The sequence below is a fragment of the Panonychus citri genome, unplaced genomic scaffold (assembly GCF_014898815.1).
Source record: "Panonychus citri isolate SS breed McGregor unplaced genomic scaffold, ASM1489881v1 Contig00002, whole genome shotgun sequence".
Classification (NCBI taxonomy): domain Eukaryota; kingdom Metazoa; phylum Arthropoda; class Arachnida; order Trombidiformes; family Tetranychidae; genus Panonychus; species Panonychus citri.
Window position 1 is genome coordinate 230,704 of NW_026515407.1, and position 21,782 is coordinate 252,485.

General features: G+C 31.8%; 3 protein-coding genes across 5 annotated transcripts; 1 reads left to right on the plus strand and 2 right to left on the minus strand.

The window, feature by feature from the left end:
* Window positions 1-30: 30 nt before the first annotated feature.
* LOC128387673 (prominin-1-like) lies at window positions 31-11,679 on the minus strand. 3 transcript variants are annotated; one of them, XM_053346933.1, is made up of 9 exons: window positions 11,425-11,679; window positions 10,362-11,226; window positions 9,326-9,899; window positions 3,582-3,685; window positions 1,101-2,564; window positions 938-1,027; window positions 730-860; window positions 607-654; window positions 31-514 (listed from the first exon to the last, which is right to left on the minus strand). In XM_053346933.1, the coding sequence occupies exons 2-9, from the start codon at window positions 10,737-10,739 to the stop codon at window positions 349-351; spliced, it is 2,955 nt and encodes a 984-aa protein (XP_053202908.1). In that variant the 5' UTR covers window positions 10,740-11,226; window positions 11,425-11,679; the 3' UTR covers window positions 31-348. The 3 variants fall into 3 exon arrangements, with proteins under 3 accessions (XP_053202908.1, XP_053202902.1, XP_053202894.1); XM_053346927.1 differs by having other exon boundaries at window positions 11,416-11,679; XM_053346919.1 differs by having other exon boundaries at window positions 10,362-11,679.
* Window positions 11,680-16,267: 4,588 nt separating this feature from the next.
* Window positions 16,268-19,493, minus strand: LOC128387731 (protein-serine O-palmitoleoyltransferase porcupine-like). The gene is made up of 7 exons (XM_053346998.1): window positions 19,307-19,493; window positions 18,241-18,342; window positions 17,286-18,160; window positions 17,115-17,212; window positions 16,958-17,037; window positions 16,547-16,882; window positions 16,268-16,470 (listed from the first exon to the last, which is right to left on the minus strand). Exons 3-7 carry the CDS (start codon window positions 18,143-18,145, stop codon window positions 16,369-16,371), a joined length of 1,476 nt encoding a protein of 491 aa, XP_053202973.1. The 5' UTR covers window positions 18,146-18,160; window positions 18,241-18,342; window positions 19,307-19,493; the 3' UTR covers window positions 16,268-16,368.
* A 202-nt stretch (window positions 19,494-19,695) lies between these two features.
* Window positions 19,696-21,444, plus strand: LOC128387742 (GTP-binding protein Rheb-like). The gene is made up of 3 exons (XM_053347008.1): window positions 19,696-19,900; window positions 20,033-20,104; window positions 20,317-21,444. The coding sequence occupies exons 1-3, from the start codon at window positions 19,852-19,854 to the stop codon at window positions 20,754-20,756; spliced, it is 561 nt and encodes a 186-aa protein (XP_053202983.1). The 5' UTR covers window positions 19,696-19,851; the 3' UTR covers window positions 20,757-21,444.
* Window positions 21,445-21,782: the final 338 nt, after the last annotated feature.

A 21,782-nucleotide genomic window follows, 5' to 3' on the forward strand; every position in this document is an offset into this window, starting at 1 on the left:
ATGAAAGAAAATAGAGAGTAAAAAAGTGAATTAAATCACATTACATTTTCTCTCGTTTTATTTATACACTTTTCGCCAACCATAAGTCCATAAGAGTTTACAATGAGATTAAATGAATATAATGAAAATGATATTAAATAGAGAGTGAAAAAAGAAGTGAAAAAAAGACATAAAGAGAGAACTAAGGTAATTAATTAAGGATCATTAATGAATTGGGTGAAATGATAAAGGAGGTACATTAGAATTGGCGAGATTTTCTGTCAATTGTTTTCTCTTTTGTTTTCTTAGTTGAGTTTTTTGTTTTTTCTTTTGACAATTTACGAACTCTAAGAGTTGATTTGGTTTGGATTAATTGTGAAAATTGTAGGGTGGAGGACGAGTATACATGTGCGGTGGGGATGTTGCTGAGGTTATCCAATTTTCTTCGGAATGAGGAGCACTGGGTGCTGATGAATTTTGGTACATTGGTGGGTTTCGCCGAGCCTCAAATGGTAAATCGGTTTGTTTAACGACCCTGAAGATAATTTGATGATAGAATGAAAAAAGATTAGTCAATTAAATTCTAAATCAAATTCACAATTTACAATCTAAATAATGGTCACTTACTGAGCGAGAGGAATGTCGTCTTCGTCAAAATTTTCCAAAGTCAGATCACTAGAATAGAAAATAAAAGAATGTTAATAATCAATCAAACGGATAATTTATCATTCGTAAAAGTAAAATGCTTACGAATCTGCATCAGCATGACGACGGGCTTGAGGTCTTTTCAGTTTACGAAATAGTCTGGCCAATATTGATGCGCAGATTGTAGCGGGCAATAATAGGAGAATCGCTGAGCCCATACTGAACCAGTATCCATTCTGAAGGTAATAGAGCAACAATTAAAAGGAGCAATTAGCCAACTATTGTATGAGAATCATGTTAAATTAAAACTTACAAATGGTAAAACAATCTCTTTACAAATACCAATAGTTGTTGCGTTGATTGCACGACTAACGGGTTCACATTTACCCAATCGATTCTCAACCTAATTGTGAGAGAAAATATAATTGAATCAATTAATGTTTAACATACAAGAATATTGATCAAACTAAACTTACCTCATCAACAACATGTTGAGCATATTGATCAATGAGAGAACCTAAATCATTAATAAAGTGTTCAGCATCTTCCTTGATTACATTTTTACCTCGCTGTTCAATTAAACTCTGTGCACTTTTTGCTTGCTTTAAAAGTATCGTAAGGGCCTCTCGAAGTCCTCGAGATCCAAATGATGATTTATCTTTAATCCGTTGAGCTGCTTTATTCAATTTAATCAACGATTCTTGAATCTCTTTCAATAGTCTATTATGATAACCCTCCAGCAAGAAAGCGACATCTTGGAGCTCTGAGCTGAAATTAAAGTGCGAGGGGGGCAGTTTTTTGGCTTCTTGGGCGATCTCTTGGGAAATATTATGCAAATCCAATGGAATCACCTTTTGATACATTAAATTGGAAAACGATGAAAAATTAAGACTATCCAGGTTGGTCTCTCTTAGCCTTTCCAGAAGCAGGATAGCTCGTTGAGTAAGGATGACGATTGACGATGGGTCAAAGTTCACATTAGCCAGAAGTCTTCTTAGACCAGTTTCGATCTTGTATCGTCCTTTGAACTCAAGTATATTACTGATATTAAATCCAACGATGATCTTATTGTTATGCAATTGGATGGAATTGTATTTACTGGGTTGAAGGACATTATATAAACTGGAATTCTGATGACATCGAGTAATTACATCGGCAAGATTTGGTTTAATTCCTTTGAGAAGGGCAACATGATCAGAATTTGATTTGAACATTGATCCATCATCCAATTTTTTCTGAAGGATTGCAATTAATTGTCGAGTCTGTGGTTCCTCTGGATGCTCAAGATAATAACAGCCAACACGATCGACAACTGATCCAGTAATGAATAAGATTATGGTGGAAATCATAAGACCAGCAAACAAAAGGAAAACATGAAAGATACCAAATCGAAAAGGACAAGATGTGACTGGCTTGATTCGACGACTTCGATACTCATGATAAGTGGGCTGTTTTTTACAAACCCCACAGAGTAAGCCAATAGAATAGGCCAACATGATGGTGAAAATAATCGCTGTGCCCCCAAGGCAGCCCAAATTACGATAAACATCATATTTTATCAAAAATTGTGATCCAAGGTTAATTTCTCGTTTACCCTTTTCAATATCTTCTGAAGGTAAACTAAGCAACCCATTTAATTCATCGGCAGTGGCTGATAAATCACGACCAACCAAACGTATTTGATTTTTAATTTCGGGAATTGACCCATTAACAGCATTCTGTATCTCTTGGCTAATCCGGTCGAATGCTGATTTACCCTTACTGACCTCGCCCACTATACCGGCCTGAAGAAGGTCGGAAATGTTTGCAATAACGGGGAACAGGTTAGGAAGGTTATCCAATTTATTGGAGATCTGGAATCGAGGCAATTTACGCCGGTACTTGGCTTCCAAATCAATACAAATTGGATGGCGACAGTTTTTCAGAATATTTTCAAGATTCTGTAGGAGAAAAAAAGAAAGAAGAGAAAAGAAAAGAAAAGGTCAAAAGGATGAAGGATGAAGGAGAAAGATGATAACAGAAAAAAAAGAAGAAAAGAAAACTCGTTGAGCAACTGAATATATGACCAATTCGGATAATGAGAGGGAGAAAGAACCGAAAACTGCAATTCTAATGACTTGAGGCACAACTAATTAGCTGATCTTCCTTATCACTATCATTAAAATCATCATGAGCATCATTATTAACAACAATAACATGATCATCATCCGCAAAGATCAGATCAGGTCAAATTAAGTAATTGCGAGAAGGTTAAATCTCTGAATTAACCTATTCTCGATTAAAATCAACATCTTGGTAATCAATTTAACAGTTAAATTAAAGTTTCAATACATATCATTAAAATCAGTGATGGTAATAGTAATCAGATAATCTTATTTTGAAGACAATTAATTAGTGGAACTTTGTTTCCTTCCTTAGATAAATATATGATTAAGAAAATATTGGATAAGGTTAATAATCAAATTAAGGAAAAAAAAGTATAACTAATCACGCCAATTAGAGTTAAGTCATTAAACAATACATAACATTATCTGATTGATAATAAATTGTTATTGTCAAATTGTTGGTGATAATCAAAGTGGGAGAGATGAAATAAGTATGAGTGTCAATCAATCAAGAAAAAAAAACTGATTGAATAGTTTGCAATGGTTACGATTAAGATAATGATGATGGTAAATGAGTAACAATTGATAAAATAAAAGGTTAATTGTTACCAAAATGATAATAGTTTCTCAGTATTTGGGTCATAGTATTTAATCAAATGATGTTTAGATTTGTGGGTAGGTAATAATTTTCATTCTTAGATAGTCATCTGATTAATGGTTCCCGTTAATCGATTGATTTTTATAGTAAATGTGAAGAAAAAAGTTTCTACTGTTATCATGGTGAAAGAAGCAAAAAACTGGGATTGATTAAAAGAACCTGACAATTAGTATTAATTGTAATTATCTACGTACCTGTCGATTTTTTTCGAGTCCACGTTTCAATCTGTTGACATCCGATTCCAAAAGGGTCGTTTGATTGTACAATTCTTTCAGTTCGACATTAATTTCATCCAATTCTGTTTGAAAAGAAATGAGAAAAAAAAATCGATTCGATTAATTGAAAAGCAGATTAATAAAAGATTTTGATTCAAAAGTTTTTTTCAAGGATACAACAAATTATTTAGGTGAAAATGATCAATCCTATTGAGTTTTATATTTAGTTTAACTATTGATAATATCAGAAAATATAATTCAATCTAATTGATTCTTCAAGTTCATCAATTTAGTTGATTGGTGTAAATAAAAAACAAAATTGGCAATGGGAGGTAAAGGTCATCCGAACCAAACTGAATCTGGATCATTCAAGGTAAAAATTTGTAGATGTATTAATATTAAAGTTTAATTGAGTCAATTAAGAGATTTAATTGTTCTGATTGTTAATTTTTTTGCTGTTTAATATGCACACGTGAAAAGTTAGTGTAACAGCTATTTTAACAATTGGAAGATTATTAAATGTGCTCAGAATCTCAATTGTTGGATATTGATGTTTCATGATCAAGTTAATGATTTAAGCTTCTCAATTCATTTCATTCTTATTCCATGATACAAATTATCCTGGTAACAAAGGTAATCATAGTAATGATTATTAGAAATCAACAATTTGTCAAAATAAAAATTTCGATTATTAATATTGACCTGTTGCTCTTTGAAAGGTCATCATGAAAAGTTTTACAGTTATCAAGAACGGAACATGATTAAACTGTTATTAACACACAACAAGACAAATGAGAATAGAAAATTTTAGATTGATCAGGATAAGTGAGATAATCACTATTATTGATTCTATTGATAAACAACGAGGCTTATTATTGATGAGAAGATGGAGAGAGAAAAAAGAGAAAAAAAGAAAAAAAAATAATTTTCTCATCCTTTTCCTCTTCAAGTTTGACAAAAATACAATTGAACTAAAAATTATACACCATAAACAATAGGCCTAAATCTATGGGCTGATGTTTGTTTATATTTGAGATGATTAAGTTGCGGAGTGGATTCTATAAGCAGGGGTGGTAGAGTTGAGGTCAGGGTAGATGAAAGATAACCGGTAAATGAATTGAATACTTCAGGTGAAATAAAAGGCTATGATAATGATGTAAATTGGAGACGCACCCAGAAGTTTCCGAGTTACCAGTTACAAGGAAGATTAACTGTAAATCATCATTTTCATCGTTTATCATCAACAAAATGCCAGAAACTGTTGCGAAAATGAAATTAAATAAACATTGTTTTCAAGCCTCATTAACTATAATCATATAAAGTTACATAGTAAGAATGACCAACATGATGGCCAATCGATAGAGCTAATTGAGATTGAATGATAACTATGAAATTATCATGCTTCATACTGTTAATAATATTGGAGATGAAATATAATAATCAATGAGAAAATTAATGATAAACATAATCCAATATAAACAAAATAATCATCTTGGTGATTATCTCACTTTCTCTATAAGTTTTCATATTTATTGTTAAGATTATAATTAATTGATGATGATGAAGATTTTTACATGATGATAACGTCAATCATTTCGAGAGGAGCAATTTATTGGATTCGGTTTTTTTTGTTTACCATTGAAAACAGATTCAGGCTTTCGCTTATTGGTGAATCTGGTTTACAATCGTAACTTTTACTCTCTCATTGTTATCATAATTAAATCATGATAAATTGTAACAAATATAGTTAACTATTGATGAGCTAATGAGTCAATGACAACAATTAAGAATTGGTGAGAGTTTTCTTTCAATTAATTGATTGACGATCAAATAGAAAACCGTCTAATCAAGTGTTACCGATTTCATTGTTTACTATTTAATGTTTCAAGAAAATAATAAGAAATGAAAGTTAAACAATTAAACGGATCAAAGTAAACAAAATGAGATAATCAGCTGATTGTTTTCAAAATCAACTTGAAATTTGTTAATTTGATTAAATTGCTTTCTTTTTAAATTGAACAAAGCGAAATGAATGTATTCAGTAGTGCATGGATTTAATTGTAAACCTTTTTCGCATACAAAAATCATAATTAAAGTGATGATTGTATTCGTTGCTTGATTGTTGCAGTGGAGAAAGAGAGGGAAGGAAAGGAAGAGAATCAAAGTGTAACTGATTATTACTTTGTTTTCACGGTCAGAGTTAAATAACCTTGGTGGATTAGCGAGAAACAATCAGTCCAATGTCAACAATAAAAAAAATGAGCTACTTCAGTCGATCATTGAATGACCACAAGACTCGATGAAAATCAACACTGAAACTGTTCATTGGTGAAATATTGATAAGATACTTATAATCTAAACAGCAGAGAGTAATTAGCTGAAGGTGAGATCAAATTGATTAAAATCAGATTATCAGATAATCAAGGAGACTGAAGATTGCATAAGGTTATCAACTTCAAAGGCGTAGAGTACAATTAGTTTAAGATGTTCAATTGTAATTTTTATCAATTGATTATTTAAGTTTTAAACACAATTTATGGTCTTAATTATATGAACTGATTGGTGTGGAAATAAAAATGTTAGTATTTGTTTCATGAAATCAGCAAATGATTGATAGAGATGAACGTTTCATTCTTGATGAGTGATGTAAACAGTGAAAAGAAAATGATGACAAAATAGATTCTGATGCTTTTATTTTTTATCTTATTCATGGAAATAACAGAATCAACGTCCTCTTCCTCTCTTTCAATAAAAAAAAAGGAAAAGGAAGAAAATTTAACGTGAAAAAGTGTTGAAAGATATTGTTTATATTTTTGACACTAAAATAGATTAATTAACACTAAAGCTCGAGTGGGTTAAGCAATGCAAATCATAATTAGTTCATCATGATTTTACACAAATTCAGGTATTTGCATTAAAATGAGATTCGATTATCACTGTAACAAATTGTATGAATTAAGAGAGACAGATAGAGAAAGGTGATGATGTAATAATGAACAGGTAAAGAAAAAAAGATTATGAAAGTAGGACAAACAGGACAATAAAGGCTAAAGATGAAAAAATCTTCTTCCGCTTTGCATGCAAAGAAACAAGTATCGAGCAAATTATGAGAAAGGTTAATAAGCTTAGATGTGGATAACTTGTAGATGTTATAACAATTCATAAGCATTCAGCAAAGAGAGAGAGAGAGAGAGAGAGAGAATTGCGAAATTTTTACAATGTTGACCGGAAGTCTTTAGGAAAAGTATTGAATAAAATGGTATTTTAGATGAATTAATTGGAAATTACATTGTTTCATTGATTCAAGTTTTTCTTCGCTATCAACATAACATTGGGGAACAGGATGAAGACAAATATATCAAGGATGAATTGATTAAGGTGATTACAAACATGAGAGAGATTGATGAAAGTTCTAGTGAAATTAGTATCATCCTAATTTGCTTAACTATTATTGTCACCGAAAAAGAAACAACAATCAAGTAACCATTTCATTTGAGGGATGACAGATTGGCAGGATAAAGTGAGTGTACTGATTAGATAATTTCAAGTCAGAATTGAACTTCAAGGAGGAGGAGGGAGAGCATGATGATTAAATAGAGGAACCTGAAACCAGAAAATACAAAAGGATAACAAAGGGACCAGTGTAGCTACTTTCAAATGGAAACTAATGTTTACTGTGAATCTGATGTAAGAAAGTTGAAGGGAAAACAAAGAGAAAAAAAAACTTGATTCACTCCTTTAGATCTTAACCTTTAGGTGGGAGTAATAATCATGATGAAAAATAAGGAAGAGAGCAAAAGAGAGAAAGGAGAATAGAAAAAGACAAGAAGGATAAACGTTTAGTAGCAAGTTTTCATTGTAAAGATGAATCAAAATAAATATACCTCAAGAATAACATTCAAATACAATAACATATTAAAACGAGTTCAATAATGAAACAATATTCAGACAGTAATTAACTACAATTAAAGATAAAAAATTAATTAGTTATACTAATTGGATTTGCTTCATAAACTTATTGATGTTCGTATAATTAAACAACCAACAGTTAATAGTTGAAAAGTTTATGAACTTTGATAAAAAAAACATAGGAAATGAGAAAAAAAATCAATGAATACAGCAAATTAATTTCTACATTTCATGTTAATTGTGATCATTGTGAAAACAATTATGGTTTAAATGGATACAAAGAGAAACATTAATCAAGATAAAGTGTAAATCAATCATTACCTTTCTTAATTTGAATGTCTTGATTACCCTTAAGTGATTAGTTATACAATTTTACTGATATCTAAGCAATTAAACAAGATTGATTTTCCAGCAACTTACAATCATGCATTGAATTAAAAGAGTATGAATTCACCGTAGACTTAATAGTAAAAAAAAATTCGAGGATTACATTACAGTTCTGGAGAAATAATTGTAAGAAAATAATCGAAATAAAAACAATAAATTCGGATTAGGATATTGATTCAATTAGAAATGTAGATTTACTATATTGATCATGAATGGTTAAGCTAATAAACTACAATTTAATTGTTCAATTATTTTCAAAATAATAGAAAAAGTAATCAATTGTCGGCCTATTATTTATGGAAGCAATTTGATACAAATTAAAATGATCAAAAGTTAATGAAATGATTAGCTAATTATTTGAAATCATTATGAAAATCTATCCAAAATTGGCACTATACCAATTAAATAACATGTTCAGTACTTGATGTCCATTTTTGCTCAATACAAATAAGCTTATACAAAGTATTAATAGTTAATCTAATTGAATTTGGATTAACTCAACTAAAACGGATGGTGAACATATGAAATTAATCATCAGTCTTTATCGTGTAGAAAAATGTTAATTTGATGTTGATGAGAAAAGTTCAATTTTCAGGATAAAAACATATTAATGGAAATTAGAGAAATGACTTTGAGAAATTAAATATTATATTGATATTTTTGATTAAATGAAATGCATGTAACAGGTATTGAAAATCAACATCAATCAGTTCCTGGAAACTGTTTTTATGCCTAACCCATGAAAGAGTTAGAGTCTAACAGTAAATTAATAACAATCAATACATTATCTGAATGATTGCTTTTGAATTTTTTAAAATCCCAACAATCAACTTGATGAATCAATAGAATCTAAGTAAGAAAAATAGTAATAATCAGAAACCAGAAATATATTCTGGTTAATGCCTGAGAAAACAAGTTAATTATCAACTAGTAAATAAGAATTGGAAACAGTAAAATGAGAAGGTAATCTTAAATCATCCATGAATCAGGGTAATCAAATTTCTTGAGGATAAGATGAATAGGCAATGAGAAGGTTTAAAACATGAATTCCACTCAGAAAAAAAGATGAGAGAAAATTTTGCAAAGAAGCATAAACAACGAAATTTGATAATAACATGTAAATAGATTAACTGGAAAAGATAGTAAAATCATGTAATAATAGTAGTAAAATTGTAAAAGCGAAAATGATTTAAAACGTTAAACAATATTAGTCTGATTAGTGATTCGAACGTGATTAACAAAACTCTAACATAATTACTGATTTTAGTAACTAAAAAAGGGTTGAAAACATTAGCATAACTGTAAAAGATAAAACTGAATCACCTCAACTTTATACGTGTTATGAATAAACGAAGATTAAAATTTTTCACCAAATTGATTATATTTTATATTAATTATATATATAAAAATTTTCGATTGCAACTTACTTGTGACAATCGCGGTCAAATTTTCCAATGCAATCGCTTTAGTATGTTGAGCTAAACGATTCTTGACGATTATTCCACTTTTATCCAAACTATTGTCCAGTTCTTGTTCAAGTTGGCGGAAATTTGTTCGTAGTAAAGTATTTACCTCAAATTGTGTCTTATTGAGATACAATTTGATATCATCTAAACTGTGATTAAGCGTTTTGGGTAACTGATTGATACCATTGTGAACAAATTCATTGGTGACAAAAGCACAGATGACGAAAAATGATACCAACAGGAGAAGAGTGAAAAGTGTAATACTACAAAGTGACCTTGAACATGGATCTAGTCCACGATCAATCTTGTATTTGGGTTTCTTTTTCTTTGCATGATGACCCGGAGAACCGGAGCTTGATGAGGATGAAGTGATGTACAGGGTTGGATCTCGATTGTGTGTTTGTTTGGCACGTTGTTTGCTCGATGATATCTTGCAGCAACAGCAGCATAGTAAAAAACCTAATAATGGCACAATGATAGACAAACATATTGCTATGGTTGAGGTGAGTATTATACCCCAAAAGTGAGTGAAAATCTGAAACAAATAAGAAACAAAATAAAACCATTATTTAGATTTTCAATGAATGGATTAAACAAAAAGTGAGATAAATAATAGTTTCAATTGTATTTTGAAAGGAAAACAATCTGACAAAACAAATTAAGAAACAATTGATTCGTCACTTGAATGAACCTTTTAAATTTGAATAATATAAATTATCATCAATTACTAATAATCAATCGATTGTGCATAAAAACAAAACATTTAGTTTAAAGAAAAGTTTAGGTCAAGGTTAATCACGAATTGTTGAAATAGAATAGAAAATGTATACTATTAGAGACAATCATGACTGACCAATATTCATGATGATGTGAGTGGTACTATAAACAATCGAGGTGATGGGTTTGTGACTTTGATGATATTCGGACATCATCATCATGATTGTTTATCTAAATAAGATTTTCTTTTCTATTGTTATTGTGTCTGTTAAATGCTAACCTTTAACTGATTCTCTTTAACATGTTCCACAGGGTGATCAAAGAGTTCCTCTTTAATGAACCCTGGAGGCATTCCTGGTGGTTGAATCCAGTTCATCAGAAGTTGGGTTAACAAGTATAAATGGTCCATTCCTTTAGCAGAGAAGCCAATTGAATTATCAAACCACCAACTTGCTTGGGAAACTTCACGTTGAGGAGAAATAAAATTGATCTGTAGCCATGGCTGATCTAGATTATCATCTTCTGATGATGATGATGATATTCTATCGTCATTTGTTCCATCGTTATCATTTACTTCTCTAAGCTCAACACTGATACCCGATGTGATGACCATTGAGCCAATTAACAACCAAATCATTAAACCAAAATAAGGATTCATGATTTTTGTTTCAGTGAGTGGGTTAAATTTGTGTGTACAGTTAATTATTAGGGAGAAAAGTGTGTAGAAAACTTAATTGGGTATCATTGAGAGATGTATGTGTGAGAGGCTGAGAGGAAAGAAGTGGATAAAATGTCCAATTACTATCCGGATGAGCAATTTGTGTTAAAGGTGACAATTGTTTATAAGAAACCAAAATGTTAACAAGATCAACGAGGAAATTAGATAAATGATAAATCACAATGTGGCGGTAAATTAACCAGAATATGTTAATCCTTGTTCCGTTGACAATAAATATAAATCCTTTTGAGAGTATCACAATTTTTTTGTTGAACACATCCAATGGTTAAGTTGATGTAATGGTTACACTATATTGAGTCCAAAAAGAAAAACAAGAACCAGATCTATGGGTACTTGAGAACCCAAAACCAGGTTTATAGTAAGAGATGCGAAACACACAACAAGTCCAAGAAGTAATTTTGTATTTCTAGTTAAATCGAATTAGAATAATTCCATGACCAGGAATCAGGAATTATAACCAAATTAAGGAAAGAGAAGAGAGAAAAAAAAATAGATAAGGAAGAGAATAAATTAACAGAAACAGAAAAAGATCAGGTCAGGACTCTTAAGAAATGTTGAGAGAAAGATGGACAATAGGAAAGATGAGAAGTCAAACCTTATTTACACAAATTCTGAAATGAAGAAAAAGAGGAAAAGATTATCACTTGTTTGAGAAAATGTTTTAATTTTTAAAGATGATAATCTTTGGAAAAGAAGATAATCGAAACACTAAGTTAATTAGAATGTTTTAATTAGAAACATGATCACAAATGTCAATGAATTAAAACACTAATTGTTAATTAACACTAAAAAGGAAAACAAACCAAACCTAAACCAAGGAAAAGAATTAAAGAGAAAAAGAAAGAGAACTGAAGAAACAGCGAGTGAGAAGCAAAAGAAAGAAAAGTCCAATGATCCCAGTTTATTTGTATTTGCTTTTCTACAGCATTGTAAGAGCAGCTTATGAGGCGCCAGCTCTTGGTGTTCATGTAATCATAACTTTTATCGATTATTTTGTAATAATTTGATATAAATATATTATAAGTATGGGAAGAGGGAGAACAAAAAGGAATAAAAGATAAATGTAAATGAGGTAAAAATTGATGATTATTGTTGTATAATTAGTAATGATTGTTTCGTTAATTTTGATGATCTTGTTAGGTTGGTGTTGATGTTGGTGGTAATGAGTGTTCATTATGGTGTTTGATCGATGTTTTCGGTCAAGTCAAAGATTGGAGAATCGAATAAGGTTTTGTTGATGGCATTTAGATGGCACTTTGTTGAATTACAGTTGTTTCTTATTATGAATTTGATGATGTTTTCGCCTCCTCGTTGATTCTCAATAAATTGTCTCGTTTCCTTGAATTTTTCACAGTGACTTATATTGTGGATATGGTCATTGACTTGACTGCCACATTCACACCGTTCAGGGAAGAGGAAGTTATAAAACCCGAGGGTTAACCTAATTTGTTTATTCATTACTTTCCATGGTGTTTGTTTCAACTGTAGCACTACAGAGGCGGCAACATTATCACTGTATTTCTGTCTCCAGATTCTATTTTTGATGTTCATGTTGGCTTGTTTGGACATCGAGTTTAGTCCCCACCATATCCTGTTGTTTGTTATCGATGGAAGACATTCTGGACAGTTCTTACAAAGATGTTCAGTGATTGATGGTAAAAGATGATTTCTGGGTAACATGAATTTAACTGTGAATTTGACCATCCTGTCCAGTGTTGGTGAGTAGTTCAGGGCTTTGTAGCTTAGACTTAATGAGTCTCTTCCTTTGATCCTAAGTTTTTTCCTGATTAATTTGCCAGTTAGTCTTTCAATATCTTGGAATATTGATGATGTTATCGATTTGTTGGCTAGTATTATTGGTGAGTGACTGATTATTTTTGATTCTAACATTGACTGGGTGATGGTGGTGATAACATGAACAGGAAGGGAGTGAATTAACCCACTAGGAAGGTCAATCTTGTTGATTTGTTTTTCGAGACTATTGATTATTTCTGATGAGTTTATGAAATGAGAGAGATGTGAGGTGGTGAATTGGAAGCCAAGAATGTTGGCATTAGATTTCCAATTAATCTTTCCTTGGTTGCTAATGTGGTTTCCTATCAGGTGTGTGGTGATTAGTAGGCTTTTGTTTTCAGATGTTGACAACCCAAGTGGTCTGAGTCGGATATTCAATTCACTGATTATATCTTTGTAGTAGCTGATGGAGTTGTTTAATTTGAGGAGGTTGACGTTAATATCCAAGCTAATGAATATGTCATCAGCATAAACGCAGAGAAGATGTGATTTCTGGCGTAGATTGATGGACGCGAACTCAGATAGATAATCATCAGCGAATTGAGATATTGTTTCATCAATTCCCATTATAAATAGAATGGGTCCCAGGGCTGAACCTTGTGGAACACCTTTCACCGTTCTTTTTATCGAGATGTTTTCTGACTTTTGGAAGGCGGTGTTCCTGTTAGAGAGGAAGGAGATGATCATTTTGATAGTGGACGATGAGTTGTCTGTTTTGAGAACAGCTCTCAGAATCGGCTCATGATGAATCTGATCGAAGGCTCCGATGATGTCCGATTGGATGATGAATGGAGTCGACCCTTTCGATTGGACATGATCTACTATTCTACACGTCACATCTGAGGTTGATTTCCTTGGTTGGTAGGCATATTGATACTTAAACATACTATTTGGTATTTTACCTGAGAGTGTATCAAGTATATGTGCTTCAATAATCTTGAGCAGGAAGGAGGCACACTGGATTGTCCTGGTTCTGATTCCATCAGATTTAGGAATCATTACTGCTCTGGTTATTTTCCATGACCAAGGAATCATATTGTTGCTGATCAGTAGTCCATATATTTGTTGAAATAACTGTTCATTACTTTTGATTAACTTTTTCATGGACTCTTTTTTTAGTAGATCTAATCCCGGGGCGGAGTCCTTTAGAGTCTCCAGTAAAGGGATGATCTCTAATGGGACTGGTGGTTTTAGATTGTTACACTGATTATCCGGAGCTTTGAGATCTTCTAGCTTGATTTGTGTGTATTCGGCTTCCGATAGATGAAGGTTAGTGAGATAATCATCATGAAGCTCGTACCGTTGATTGATGAGCTTTTTGATGTTTCTCCACTTGTCTTTACTACTTGATTGATTGAATTTTTCATTGATAATCTTGGCCAGGTCAGTTGACAGCTTCTCTTTCTTGAGTTTTAGGCGGTGGAGGTTGAACTGTGAAGGATTGGACTTGCAGGCTCGTTTAGCGTTTTTTATTTCCTTGATCAACTGTCGATTATTATTGTCAATGAGGAAGGGTTTAGGCGTTATCTCGGTCCATGATGTGGCGACCAGGGTGAGCTGTTTCCTGTACCAATCGGTTATGTAGTTTTCGAGATCAACAGTGGTTTTTAGTTTTAGAGGGTCACCAAGTTCCTTCGCTATTAATTCATTTCCTGTGTCAATCCTTTTCCAATCTACCACTCGAATTTTGTTTTGGGTCGTTCTCTTGGTATGAAAGTTAATTTCAGCGGAAATTGGTCTGTGATCTCTCTCGCAGTGGCCGAGTACTACTTCCATGTTCGAGTTGTTGTAGAGGTCGTGACAGTTGGTTGCTATCACATCGATCCACGATGGTTTGCCTTTATGTGATATGAAGGTGAAGTTGTCTTTGTTCGGTGAGTGACAGGTCAATCCGATCGCGTTGATCATCGATGCAATAATACGTCCTCTCTCAACTGAAGAGCTATGACTTGATAGTTCATTCGACCAGTTGGGGTGGGTCGCATTTACATCCGCTTCGAAGACAATTGTGGACGATTTATATCCCATTAGCGCTCTGGTTAATTTGTCAATCTCTTCCTTGTATCGACCGATGGAGAGTTGTGGAGGTAAGTATGATGATGCAAAGGTGATGTTGGTATTACCCATTTTAACTCGGTTAATGACCGAGTGATTACCGATTTTCAGGGTTGATATCGTACTACTACCAGGTGTGACAGGACAATTCCCTCATTGATGTTGATTAATGAATTGGTGTTGGTGGAGGAGATGATGTTAAAGTTGGGTTCTTGTATGAAGACTGCATCATATTCAGTTAGTTTGTCAACAATTTCCTGTGTCTTATGGACCATTTTTTGACAATTTCTGGCTATTATTTTAATCCTCATAATTCCAATCAGTGATTGACTTTAAAAGGGTGATCGCATTGTTGAATGAGGGGCAGTCTCTACTTTTAGGAGCGTGATCAATGTTTTGTTGATTGTTGTTCTTACAGATCAAGCAACCAATTGCTCTGTTGTTATTTTCGCATGTGAAGCTCTGATGATTATTTTCTCCTTCCGGGCATTTAAAACATTGAGGTTGATTGTTGCAGAATTTGGTCGAGTGACCGATACGATTACAATTCGAACAGGATCTAATGTAAAAATCGTCCTTATAAGCAGAGCTTTGTGACCCCATGAATACAAAGGATTTCCTCGCAATGATTGTGCGAGCCTCTTTGCTAAGTCTAACCACTACTCTCATCTTCTCGACTTTATTCCTTGACTTGAAGTTTAGGGTGTTGACAATTGCTGCTTCCATTTCCTCTGGTATATTGTTACGTTGTTTGAATTTTTCAATTGATTCAAGTTGATCAGGATCAATGATGAATGATACTTGAGGATCTAACTTTTTCAGGTTTTCGATCTCGAGTTCATTCTCCTCTTTTCCCGGTAATTTGGTTTTTAACTTTTCAATCAACTTGCTATCATCAGTGGTGATTCTGATCGATTTTGAGTTGGAGGTTGAGTTGATTACCCTTATCGAGGTATCATCCTTGGTTAATTGTTTGAGGCTGTTGTGAACTTCGCTAATGTCTACATCAACCTTGGAGGATTTAATGATCACCGTTGAGAAGGATGGTTTGGCTTTGGCGACCTGTGCATAGGTTTTCGTTCCATTGTCAAGCCTTTTCTCTAAGTTCTCAATTTTCTCCAATATCTTCAAACAGTTTCCATCTTGGATGGCGGGTTCAACATTTACCATTGTTTTCTCCAGTGTTTCAAAGATGTTGTTGAGTTGGTTGTTCCATTTTTGTTGATGGCGTTTCTTTGCCGCCTGGACGGTGTTTTCCATCAGGTCAAGAAATAAGATGTTGATGCTCTTCTTCAATAGAGCTACCTTGTCGCCTGAGATGTTGTCAACAAGATCCACGTGTTCTTGACACATGATTGTTGGGTTAATTGTACGAGTTTTTGTAACGTTTCAGATACAATCAGGGTACCAACAGATTCGCTGAGACTCACTGATCAATTTGTGATTAAATTTGAGGTTTTAATGTTTTTTAATTACAATGATTAATTAATTAATTAGGAGATGATTTAAACACAGACACGATCCCAAAAGAGAAAAAAAACTACTGCCATCTAGTGTTCTTTTTTGAAACGAATAACAATCTTCTTTTTTTTATTCAATCCAATTTTTCTCAATCATGTTAATTGTTTTTCTCTTTATTTTGATTGGTAGTTTATTTTTTAAATGATAATAAACAAATTGTAAAAATAACGAAAGTAGTTCATTTGATTAGGTAGTAAAATGTTATGGTGGCAAAACCAATTATATGGGAGTAGAAACCAATATTGAACCAAGTTTCGATTACATGTTTTGTTGATGATTGCTGGAAATTAGAGTGATAGTTAATGATTAGAATTGATTGTTGGTGAGTGTTAATTGTGAAAGAGAAAAAGATTTACCTCTTCGTTGAGATCAAAAGATGAGCCTAAATAGGCGAGATGAAACATGGCCAATAAGGAGAAAGCGATGTTAATTATTATCACCCAAACTGAATTAAAAGGTGTAAGTTTATGATTTCGAGTACATTCAGGTTGATCAATTGAATAGCCAGAAAATGATTTTAAATGATTTAAAATTATAGTAAAATAATTAATCTTTGTTTTCTTCGTATAAGAACACGATTTAGCACCAATACAAGAATTAAATGTTGATGCCAATAAATTTCTGATTAGACTTTCGATCCAAGTTAATAGGCCAAGAGAAAGGAGTACTGACCAGATCTCGAAACGAAAACCCTAAAGAAAATAACAGACAACAATCAAGAAATTAAATTAACAGGTTTTCCAACAATTAAGTTTAAATTTACTTACATGAATATAAGAGCTAATTGTGTATGTTACAAGAATTGAAGAGGCAAAATCGAATCTATTTTTACAAGGTTTATATACATCTAGAAGAAAATTAATCAAGAATAATTTGTGTTAATTGTTATTCAATTTTATATCATAATTTTTGTTGATTACTTACATTCTTTAAGCCATTGGTGCATCGGAATATCCCAGGCAATGACCACATCCACTAATGACCGAGGTAATTCAACCATCAATGGTTTGGCGACAATTAAACTAATTGAAAGAATCGATAGTTAACATTAGTAGATTGAAATGATTTAAATTGTGTTATAGTTTGTACACTTACTTTGATCCCCAAAAAGCATGATTAAATTGAATTAGATGGCAAATAAAATAATGAGATGTACGAAATTGTAAAGCCGTACAATAGGCAATGAACAATTTACCAATTAACTGGCAAAGAGCGGAAGGTAATATTGTTGTGAGAATATCAACAATTACAATCTCACCGGCACTCATTAGAATTAACATGAAACAATTAGAAAATGCGAGAAAAATTAACGATTGAATAAAAGGTAGAATAGTTTGTTTCAATGAATCAATTTTAGAGTATTGGTCAATTGTTTTCTCTAAATTGGGTGGGAAATAACCGCCAATTGGTAAACTCTGTGGATGAATTAAGTAGGTGATTAGAAAAGGAAAATTGGGTAAACTTTTCTCCTTGTCGATTACTATGACTTTTAGAACACTTTTCAGGGCAATTAACTTCATCGATGAACACATGAGATGAATTCTCAATCTGATACCATTTCCATAGCCAAAGTAGTAGGTCAATTCGTTTAGAGAAATGGTGACCACTATAAATAGCCATAGAGAATTGTTGGTCAGTGATCGACGTAAACTTAACAGAGAAACACCAATAACACAGTAAAGAAGAAATAAAAATGCTAAATGAAGATTGTCGAGGAAATTGTTGAAGATTAGAATCAATCCCGCCAACAATATACAGTATCGTCCAACGATTTCTTTCCTGGTTGAGGTGAACATCCAATTAACCATTTTCAGGACTATTTTAAGACTTAAATTAACAATTAACATCATCTTGAAGGTGTTAAGAAAGGCATATGTGAGACTGTGTTGAATACAATCAATACAATCATTGAGAGTCATTGGATCACCGAAATCCTCGAACTCATCGTCGTCCATTACAAAGTCAGTTTACTATTGTATGAGTAGAAAGAAAATATTAAATGTGAACAAAAGAACATGACAATTAGTATTAATTGTAATTATCTACGTACCTGTCGATTTTTTTTTCGAGTCCACGTTTCAATCTGTTGACATCCAATTCCAAAAGGGTCGTTTGATTGTACAATTCAGTTCGACATTAATTTCATCTAATTCTGTTTGAAAAGAAATGGGGAAAAGTTCACTTTGATTAATTAAATAGCAGAATAGCAAAGTTTAATTGAGTCAATTGAGATATTTCATTGTTGTGATTGTTAATTTTTTTTTGCTGTTTAATATGCACACATGAAAAGTTAGTTTAATAACTATTTTAACAATTGGAAGAGTATTAAGTGTGCTCAGAATCTCAATTGTTGGATATTGATGTTTCATGATCAAGTTAATGATTTAAGCTTCTCAATTCATTCCATTCTTATTCCATGATACAAATTATCAAAGGTAACAAAGGTAATCATAGTAATGGTTATTAGAAATCAACAATTTGTCAAAATAAAAATTTAGATTATTAATATTGACCTGTTGCTCTTTGAAAGGTCATCATGAAAAGTTTTACAGTTATCAAGAACGGAACATGATTAAACTGTTATTAACACACAACAAGACAAATGAGAATAGAAAATTTTAGATTGATCAGGATAAGTGAGATAATCACTATTATTGATTCTATTGATAAACAACGAAGCTTATTATTGATGAGAAGATGGAGAGAGAAAAAAGAGAAAAAAAGAAAAAAAAATAATTTTCTCATCCTTTTCCTCTTCAAGTTTGACAAAAATACAATTGAACTAAAAATTATACACCATAAACAATAGGCCTAAATCTATGGGCTGATGTTTGTTCAATCAAATGAATCAAAAATCAAATGATTAACAAGCTGATTGATGTTTCAAGAAAATAATAAGAAATGAAAGTTAAACAATTAAACGGATCAAAGTAAACAAAATGAGATAATCAGCTGATTGTTTTCAAAATGAATGTACAATGACTTAAATTGTTTTTGAAGTGATATTAATCTATTTAGTATCCCATGGATTCAACTGTAAACCAAAAAACACAAAACTCACTAAATGCCAAAAGAATTTATCAAAAAACCAATGGAACAATTAAATTGAAACTTACCCGATGAAGAAAAAGAAATGAAAAATTTTCAAAACAATGTTGAGTTAAACAAAGAGACAAAACGAATGAGAAGACAATTCAATTCGTGACATTAATCTAATTTGTAGTTCTAATCACAGGAGAAATTAAATTTGCATGAACATCAATCGAAATTAATTAACGAAATATAAATTTAAAAACAGAAACAATTAAAAAATGTCCGATCCAAAGTGACTTGAATTTAATTGACTTCCAACAGGCGTTCAGGTTAACCGGTAAATTTGAAATTCTTTTCTCTTCAACTTGTTATCCTTTCGATCGGAGCTTAAGAAACGCTCCCCGATTGTAGCTCCATCTCTTTTTCTTTTTTCATACTTTCATCTCTCTTTTTGTTAAATTTTTTTCTCTTAAATTAAATCATCTGGTAATTTGTTGGTCTCTGTTCATTAGCTGCTTATTATCAGATGGTATTAATTATTTTAAATTCTATCTTCAGTAAAAATAATTAATAATCTTTGGTTGATTTTGGTTAATTTAAATTTCTTTCGGTTTTTACGTGATACCAGATGCCTCAGAAACAAAGGAAAATCGCCATAATGGGATTCCGATCAGTCGGTTAGTAGAATGTTACTTTCTTTTTATTTTTTTCCTCTTTCTCTTTTTTTTCTCTTATTTCTTTCATTTCTTTTTTTCTCCTTTTATTTTTTTTTTCTTTCATTTATGTATCTTTTTTTATTCATTTTCCAGGTAAATCATCACTGACTATTCAATATGTAAAAGGACAATTTGTTGATTCTTATGACCCAACAGTAGAAAACAGTAAGATTCTTTTATTCCCTATTTACCTTGTTATTCCTTTTTCATTTTATTTTATTTTATTATTTTCTCTCTTTTTTACTTTTGCCTTCGTTTTCGTTTGATCATTTTCTTCTGTTTCTTCTTCTTCTTCTTTTTTTTATGTATTCCAACATTCACCTTGTATTTTGTTTCCTTTTTTTTTTCTTTCTTTTCTTTCTCCTCTTTGTTTTCAGCTTTCACTAAGACTGTAAAAATCAAAGGACAAGAATATTTTCTAAAACTGGTTGACACAGCGGGACAAGATGAATATTCAATTTTCCCTCCAGCGTATGCGATAGATAACCATGGTTATTGTCTAGTATACAGCATAAACAGCTTGAAATCATTTGAAGTGATACGGATAATCTATGACAAATTATTGGATATGACTGGAAAGGTACAAGTTCCAATTGTATTGGTTGGTAATAAATTGGATCTTCAATCTGAAAGAGTTGTACCTTACGAGGAAGGTAAAAGACTAGCTGATTATATGAAAGCAGAATTCATGGAAATCAGTGCCAAATCAAATGCAGACGTAAGCAGCCTGTTTACATCTTTGTTGATGATGATTGAAAGGGTTCGGAATGAAGTTACCGATAAACCAGAAGGAAAAGCAAAATGTGCCCTATCCTAAAGGAGCTTTTTGTCTTTTGAATTTTTTTTCCTCTATTCTCTCTCTCTCTCTCTCTCTCTCTCTCTACACCCTTTTTTTTCTCTCTCGATCGCTCCTTCCTCCCTCTTCTTTGTAAATCGTCCGTCTTTCTCCTTTTCCTCTACCGCTACTACTAAAACCAACTACTACTACTACTACAATTAATTCTACTACCAATTCTACTACTAACTATTACTACTACTGCTACTACCACTTCTACTCTTACTGATATCTTCCTCTTCTACTTCTCATAACTTTTGCCCCTTTTTTCATCGCCATTGTGTACTCATATTATAAATTAACGTTCGGCCATTTAGTAAAAAAACAAAAAACAAACATTTGGTTTAACTTTGGGATATAATATGTAATTAACCGGTTATTTGATTCTCTAATTGTTGATTTTTTTTTGATTTTTTTTCTCCCTTCTTTCTTGCCAATATCTTTTCAAACCAATCATTTTTGTACCGAAAACCAACAAAAAGCGAGTAAGAAAAGTGTTAATTTTGTTCACTTTTCTATTTTCTTTAATTCTCAAGATGATCATTTGTATTGTGTAGACAAATTTGTATAATTCAAATTGATTAACGAAACAAAATGGAAAATTATAATCAATGGTTTGAAATATAAAAAATTTCACTTTTTTCGAATTAAAAAATTAATATAAAAACAATTTCGATATTCAATAGTTTTTATAAACAAACTTTTTTACATTCAAATTGATTAAATTAAATATTAATTTCCAATAGAATTGAAATTTGAAATTTAATTTAAATTTGCTTCATGATTTGGTTTAATTGTTTCAATTGCCCAATTTACAAAACAAAAACAATCATTTCAGTCTAAAATTTTTACATTTCCATTATAATGGTTAGAGTGACTATTTAAATTTACGAAATTACAACAAATTAATTGTGTGATCAATCCTTCTTTTTTGATTCATTCATACCCAACAATTCAACTAATCTTTCATTTTCATCAAGTTCCATTCTAAATTTAATCTTCTCGGAC